Genomic DNA, 7,500 nt, shown 5'->3' with positions numbered 1-7,500 from the left:
TATGAGTATTCTATGATTCCTGCAGTTAAGTCCATGGGCTGTGGTTCCTGTACCGTAAGAAAGTAAATCTGATTCCCATATGTGAGAGCAAATAGTCTACAGTTTCTGTAGATCATAATGAATAGGTTATAATTCTTGTACATAACTTATTTTATGGCTCCTGTGTATTTGAATATATAGGAGCAAAGACCACTATGGTCGACATGTGCATGAAAAGACTTCATTTTATGAGGTAACATAGCTCGTGCACACAAATCCACTGCATCTTTAAATTTTAGATAAACTTTTTCACTTGCTCAATGTAAACTGCTAAATGATCTGTCTTCCTACTCTAGGATTCTTGTAATAGCATTAATCATGGCTGCAGGTTCGCAGCTGACCAGGTTTTCACTAAAAAATCTCCAACGGCACAATGTTACAATAAGGGTAAAGGAAATTAGGGGTCGTATGTTAGGCTGATTTTTCAATGGCCGTGGTACAGTACAACCCTTGGAACATTAAGTCCAGATGTTGACTGAAGTCTAACATTTCCAATAAACTAAAAACTCTTTCTTGATGTATATTCTCTTCATTGCATTCAAATTTTTCCATGCCGAATAATCTTCACTGCTCACAACCACTCAATTGCATGTTGTCTCAGTTACCTGCAACAGGACCCACCCCAAGGAAAATTTACCTAGTTTTACAGAAAATATCTTAGCCTTGTGTCACTACTGTCCCCTGCCCTAAGGTGGCCCATAAGTTTGGTAAGGTGTGAAAGGGAGTAAGATATCTAGAGTGGGACCCGCAAATTTTATCCAACCAACAGAGACAGTCTTTTAGCCTTACCGACCACACATACAGTTTCATTCAGCGCCGTTTCAGTCCACTGGCCATCTTGGCAGACGATGGTCTTGGTTTTATTGAGATCACCCAAAAGAAACAGGCCCACGCATGTAATTGTTACCTGTAAGGCACCGAAAATGCAAGCTATTAATTATTATTAAGTTTAGGCCTTCATCAAAGAAATTTCTTCCGAAGGGATATCTTTCAAGAGACAAGACTTTGGAAAGTGGTCAAGTTGCGACAGAGATCTGACAACACTGTTTCACTATTCCCTGCTAAAAAAATGCCCGGTATTCATAACCATCAATTATTATTACTGTTACTTTAATGATTCTGTGCTGCAATATATCTTGTTTGTGTCAAGATCAAATAGCCTGAGTACTACAGTTGGGTGTCTTAGCTTGAATGCATCTCAAGAATAGTGCAAACCACATTAATTCACGTCAGCGTGAACGAAAAACTAGAAGGGAACAAACCGTCGTGTTGTAAGCTCTGCTAACGTTGTTCCAGTCACTAGCAAATGGTGGCTCCCCACTTGGAGGGTCGTCTAGACATACTGTGGAAGGGAATGCACCAGAATATCTCAGATAATTTATCCTAAGCCTGCTGGATTTTACCAGCCACTCAAAACTGACTGTGCAATAATGTGTCAGTCTCTATTCTTCCACAATGATGACCAGCATAGTCAACCGATATGTGATGTTACATCCATTTCAAAGGCATTTACTTGTGAAAGTCTAGTAGCTATCTGAATCTCTCTGTGAATCTGTCTAACTATGATAATTGTTAAAGTATTTTTAGTGCTGTATGCGAATGCTCACCAAAGATGTCATGTACTTACACTCTTCGCAAGTCAACGGGCCTTGCGGAATCCATAATGCTTCTGGGCTGCATTCCACCGGAGTTGCGTTCATAGGGACTGGATATGTCTTGGGACAGAAATACAAATGTCAGAGGGTCACATAAGGAAGGAGAAATATAGTGGTCAGTGCTATTTACAGGGGCGCAAACTGGATGACCAAAATTGCCTCGGGTCGTGTGATAAATTACATGGTACTATATTGAAGAATCGGCCTATGTTCCATTAAGATTTTATCATCCAATGACTCATTATATTTAGCAATTTAATGATGAACATTTCTAATGTTTTTTTCTTTTTAACTGGTCCACACTTTTGCATTCACTTGCATAATACATACATGCATTATTTGTGACCTAAAGTATGATTAAAAAAACACAGCGCTGATTAAACAGCGCTTGAAGCAAAGAGATCTCATCTTTACACGAATATCTTCCTGATTTTCGTAAAATACTGGATTCAATATCCAGGATTAAAATTCCCTAAGAGGGCCATTTAAGCCAGCCTCTTATAGCAACCAACCTTATTTTTTAATAAATGCTGTATATAAGGAAATTTCACTATGAATGTCAGTTATAGTGATGTATCAACGTTACATTCATACTTCAACTGGCGAATCGCGGAGGAACCTTTGCACAGAAAAATTCCACAATATGAGTACTTAGCCAATCTTGATCCTAAGAAGTAGCTGTTTAATCTACCGGGTGTTTCGAAATTAGAGGCCCCCTCCTCCATAGAACAAACGGAAAGTTATGAAGTTTTCTGCTATAGCCTATCTCCAAATACATTATTTTAAGTTTCTATTAAGCTATTTTTTATTTTACATTTCTTTATTTTCAGACTGAGTGTGACTGAGTTAGATACAGCCATGACTAACGACTCGGAAGAAATCAGATAGATTGACCGAATCCGGGCTATAACCTTCAGAGAGGCCAGGGATGCTGGCGCAGCCTTCATTTCACGTTCCTGGATAGCTAAGTACATTAAAAGAGATGAATCCTTTGTTAAAAGAAACTGGAACAAAAATCCACATGACTGTCACCGCGAAAAGAGTGAGAATCTTTTAAGGCCTGAAGTCCTTTCTCAGGAGTCAAAAGACATCATACCCCTCAAGAATGCAGGCTGTGGTACAGGCAGATGGGGGCCACACAAAATATTAAATACTCAGAGAGAAACTTAAATAAATACCTGTTCTGAATTGCTTTTGTTTTTGTCCATATCAATTTTAGTTTATGCTGTAGAGGGGGGGTGGCTAATTTCGAAACACCCTGTACTTACTTCGTTGACAGACGTATAAGTGCCATCGTCGCAGGTGAAATAAAGAATGGATCCCAACTCATTCGCTGTTATATTATCTGCGGTCATGTTACTTCCGGCCATAGGTAAATCACCTACGCAAGCTGAGAGAAAGACAGAAATGAGTCAGCTGAAAACCTATGTTGTGTCATTCTTAAGGCGAATTGCTAAAATGAAAAAAAAAAAATATATATATATATATACTCAAGTTATTTTCAGGTAGATTAATCATGTCAAAAGGAGTCGTGTCGAAAGAGGTCATGTTATAAGAATTCCTTCTTCTGACTGATTTGGTAAAACCTCCCGCCGAGTTATCCCTAAGATAAACTGTTGCATGAATAAAAACCCGTACTGAATTATCTCTTACAGAAAAAAAGTAAAAAATGCGCCAAAGTTTCTTCGGCGCAATCGAGTTTTCTGTACAGCGCATAATGCTGCCTGAAACTCTCGTAGCGTTCAGTTGCTCCCCAGATTAGGTCAACTGAAGGTGCGTCGGCCAGACACACGATCCATGGCTAAAGTTAACCTTAAATGAAATAAAAACTGCTGAGGCTAGAGGGCTGCAATTTGTTATGTTTGATGATTGGAGGGTGGATGATCAACATACCAATTTGCAGCCTTCTAGCCTCAGGAGCTTTTAAGATCTGAGGGCGGACAGAAAAAGTGAGGACGGACAGACAAATAGCCATCACAATAGTTTTCTTTTATAAAAAAAAACTAAAAGGCAGTGAAATACGTACACTTAATCACTCATAAACTGACAAATAAGCCTGGACAATATCTTCAGATAAACTACTCAAGCGAAAACCTTTTCAAAGTTTTTTCTTCAAATAAACTACGCGGATAAAGATTCATGCAATGTTTATGACCCTCTTCGGATTTCTGTTCACCCATAACTTGAACAGCTCTGGGATATTTCATTGATGGGATTGAGTTCTTACGAGAGTGAATTATGTTGTGCCGTTACAGGAAACCGACGGGGTGGGCAACCCCATTTTAACAAACATTTAAAGGATTAATGAAAGCAGTGTCCCGGACCCTGGAACAACAGAAGCCAAGGGGGAAAAAATCAAGTCTTTAATTATGCAATGCACAAGCAAAATAAGAGAATTAGATCAAATAATAATAAAAAGGTTAGATTTGACCTCGTAAAAGTAAAATTTATAAGTCGGGGTACATGTAGAATGCATAAACACTCCAAAGCACGACAAAGCAAGAGTACTTACCCTCATAGCAGGTCAAGTTGTCCCACTGGTCCTCGGCCAAGCAGGTCATATTCTTCTCCGCCTGCCCAGGCTCGAAATTGTATCCTGGATCGCACGTTCCAGCAATCACGCTGCCTTTGATGTAGATGGCTGAGCTGTTCCAGTCCGCTGTGGCATTGGTCAGAGTGGGCATGACCGCACAGATTTCTGGGTAAGGGTGAAACCACGTATGAGGCTTGATTTTTCTGGGCATTAGGGTTTTGTTTGGTTAGACAGATAAACAGATAGATAAGAACGTGTCTAGTATACATATACAAATAAGCTTATTACGCTCCTTAACATTCCAGGAATCTTGTGTGAAATCTCCATTCATTATTGAAACAAGTTAGAATATCATTCATTTCTTCACTAAATCATCAGAGAAATACAAACGCGTCTAGCACGCATATAAAAAATACCTTAATGATTAGGCTTCATAATTCTCCACGGGCCTATTGTAAGTCTTCATTCATTATTGAAACAAGTTAGAAATTCATTCATTTTTACACAAAATCATTCCTTTCTTTTGGAATTCCATTCCCTTTTTGAAATTACATTCCTCTTTTGGAATTCCATCCCTTTTTTCGGAATTCCATCCCCTTCCATCTCTTCTTTGGAATTCCATCCCTTTTTTGGAATTCCATCCCTTTTTTTAGAATTCCATCCTTTTTGGAATTCCATCCCTTTTTTTGAATTCCATCCCATTTTTTGAAATTCCATTTCATTATCTGGAATTCCATCCCCTTTATTTTGGGTTTCCATCCATTTTTTTTAATTCCATCCCTTTTTAGGAATTCCATCCATTTTTTTGGAATGCCATATCTTTTTTTTTTGGAATTCCATCCGTTTTTTGGGAATTCCGTCTTTTTTGGAATCCCATCACTTATTTTGGAATTCCATCCTTTTTTGGAACTCCCTCCATTTTTTTGGAATTCCATCCCTTTTTTTGGAATTCCATCCTTTTTTTTGGAATCCCATCACTTATTTTGGAATTCCATTCCTTTTTTTTTGAATGCCATCACTTTTTTGGAATTCCATCACTTTTTTTTTAATTCCAGCCACATTTTTGAAATTCCATCCCTTTTTCGGGAATTCCATCATTTTTTTGGAATTCCATTCTTTTCTTTGGAAATCCATCCATTTTTTTTAATTCCATCCATTTTTTGGGAATTCCGTCCCTCTTTTTGAAAAATTCCATCCGTTTTTCTTTTAAATTCCATACCTTTTTCTTGAAATTCCATCCCTTTTTCACGAAGGGCCACTACTACTTACCATGGCAGGGTTCCAGAGTCGCAGGAGAGAAAGAGAACATTCCAGGGGATCCGACGCAGGTCGCGTTCTGGACGACCAGTCCAGCGGCGGTGGCCAGATTTCCAGGACACTTGAAGCTGACTGTGCCGTTCAGGAAGCGAGAAGTGTTGGTCTCCGTGACGACGGCCTCGGGGTGAGGGGGAGGTGGCAGTTGGTTGCAGACTGTTGACATGGAGCGAAAATAAATTGTTATACGTTGAATATTTATTTCTCTCTCACACTCTCTCTCTCCGTGTAGATATATATATATATATATATATATATATATATATATATATATATATATATATATATATATATATATATATATATATATATATATATGTATTCTTAGCCACGTAAAATAAATCTAATCCTTCGGACCAGCCCTAGGAGAGCTGTTAATCAGCTCAGTGGTCTGGTTAAACTAAGATATACTTAACTTTTTCATATGTATATGGATATATACTGTAATTATATACATATATATTCTACATATATACATATATATAAAATTATGTGTGAGTGTGTGTGTGTGTGCGTGTATGAGTGTGTGTCGCCTCGGACTCTCACCGTCGAATTACAACAAACTGTCTAACAAATGTATATTTTCCAAAGTCAGATGTGAAAAGCACGTGATCTTATTCTTCACGAGTTTATCTAACAGTACAGTGGCCCGCCCACTCAGACACCTGCAACTTGACGAAGAGAGTCGCAACAGCAACAGGAAACAACAGAAAGGCAACAGAAAACAAAGGCTGCCAGGGACTCACCGTTGACTGGAGTGCAGTTCTCGAGGGGAAACATGGAAAACCAACTGCCCAGCTGCCCGAGGCACGTGAACATTAGAGAAGTCGATGTTAGGCGCCCGCCCATATAGTACCCAGGATAGCAGCTGCGTTTGAAAGGAAAACAGAGGCGTTATGGGCATACGAGACCAGCTTCTCTCTCTCTCTCTCTCTCTCTCTCTCTCTCTCTCTCTCTCTCTCTCTCTCTCTCTCTTCTCAACCCGTTATCTTTCCTTTATACTGACTTTCGTTTATTTTTATATACAACTAAGTAAGGAATACTGGCGATATGAGCTATTTACTTCAGCTACTCTCTCTCTCTCTCTCTCTCTCTCTCTCTCTCTCTCTCTCTCTCTCTCTCTCTCTCTGTTTTCTCAACTTTTTTTTTTTACTTTTTACTGAATTGTATTTTTTGATCTTCAACTGAGTAAGAAAACTGGCGTTATGGTTATTTACGTCAGCTCCTTCCTCTCTCTCTCTCTCTTCTCTCTCTCTCTCTCTCTCTCTCTCTCTCTCTCTCATCTTTTTGCCTCTCACTTTTACGAATTTTATTTTCTGACTCCCAGGTAAACGCAGCTGGGTCGACTGGTTGAGCCGCTAATTGGAATCGAACCTCAGACATTGTAAATGACAGGTTCTGCATTATTTGTATAATAATACCTGCTAAAAAAAAGGAAATATCATATATAGAAATTAATATGTTCGGCACTACAGTCAAAATCACTGTACTGAAGTTAATAGAAAGCTCCCGATATACTTAAATTTTCTTTAACTTGTTCATCATTCCCAGAAGTACAGAAATGACGCAAACTTCAAGATTTAAAAGAAGAAGAAGAAGAAGAAGAAGAAGAAGAAGAAGAAGAAGAAGAAGAAGAAGAAGAAGAAGAAGAAGGAGGAGGAGGAGGAGTGGGGGAGACGAAGAAGAAGAAGAAGAAGAAGAAGAAGAAGAAGAAGAAGAAGAAGAAGAACTCCTCCTAGCACTTTACTTGTAAGTGGTGACAGTTTTCAAGTCCTTCTTGCCGTCCCACATCCTGGCCATGTTCTCCATGGGCGGCAGGGGGTCACGCCAACAATCTACGAGAAGAGAGAAGGGAAAGAACTTCTAGAAGAAAATTTATCGGAGCTCTTCTCTCTCCCATCTGTCCCTGTCATTTCATCCCTTGCTTAAACATTTCATATTTCTTCAATTTACTTTCTG

The 7,500-nt window shown here is 38.9% G+C and overlaps 1 protein-coding gene across 2 annotated transcripts in view; it reads right to left on the bottom strand.

Moving 5' to 3' along the window:
- The window catches only part of LOC136847122 (uncharacterized), a 59,265-nt gene that overhangs the window by 20,270 nt on the left and 31,495 nt on the right, over positions 1–7,500 (bottom strand). For both annotated transcript variants that reach the window (XM_067118477.1, XM_067118478.1), the window contains 8 exons: positions 7,289–7,376; positions 6,288–6,409; positions 5,497–5,697; positions 4,207–4,392; positions 2,963–3,084; positions 1,667–1,754; positions 1,302–1,381; positions 829–946 (listed from right to left, as the gene is read on the bottom strand). In XM_067118477.1, the coding sequence (XP_066974578.1) occupies positions 829–946; positions 1,302–1,381; positions 1,667–1,754; positions 2,963–3,084; positions 4,207–4,392; positions 5,497–5,697; positions 6,288–6,409; positions 7,289–7,376 (1,005 nt within the window). The remainder of the gene's footprint in view (positions 1–828; positions 947–1,301; positions 1,382–1,666; positions 1,755–2,962; positions 3,085–4,206; positions 4,393–5,496; positions 5,698–6,287; positions 6,410–7,288; positions 7,377–7,500) is intronic.

Source organism: Macrobrachium rosenbergii, chromosome 16 (assembly GCF_040412425.1).
Source record: "Macrobrachium rosenbergii isolate ZJJX-2024 chromosome 16, ASM4041242v1, whole genome shotgun sequence".
In the NCBI taxonomy this organism is placed as follows: Eukaryota; Metazoa; Arthropoda; class Malacostraca; order Decapoda; family Palaemonidae; genus Macrobrachium; species Macrobrachium rosenbergii.
Note: the sequence above shows the minus strand (reverse complement) of the source record. Positions and strands in the feature narration are given on the sequence as shown.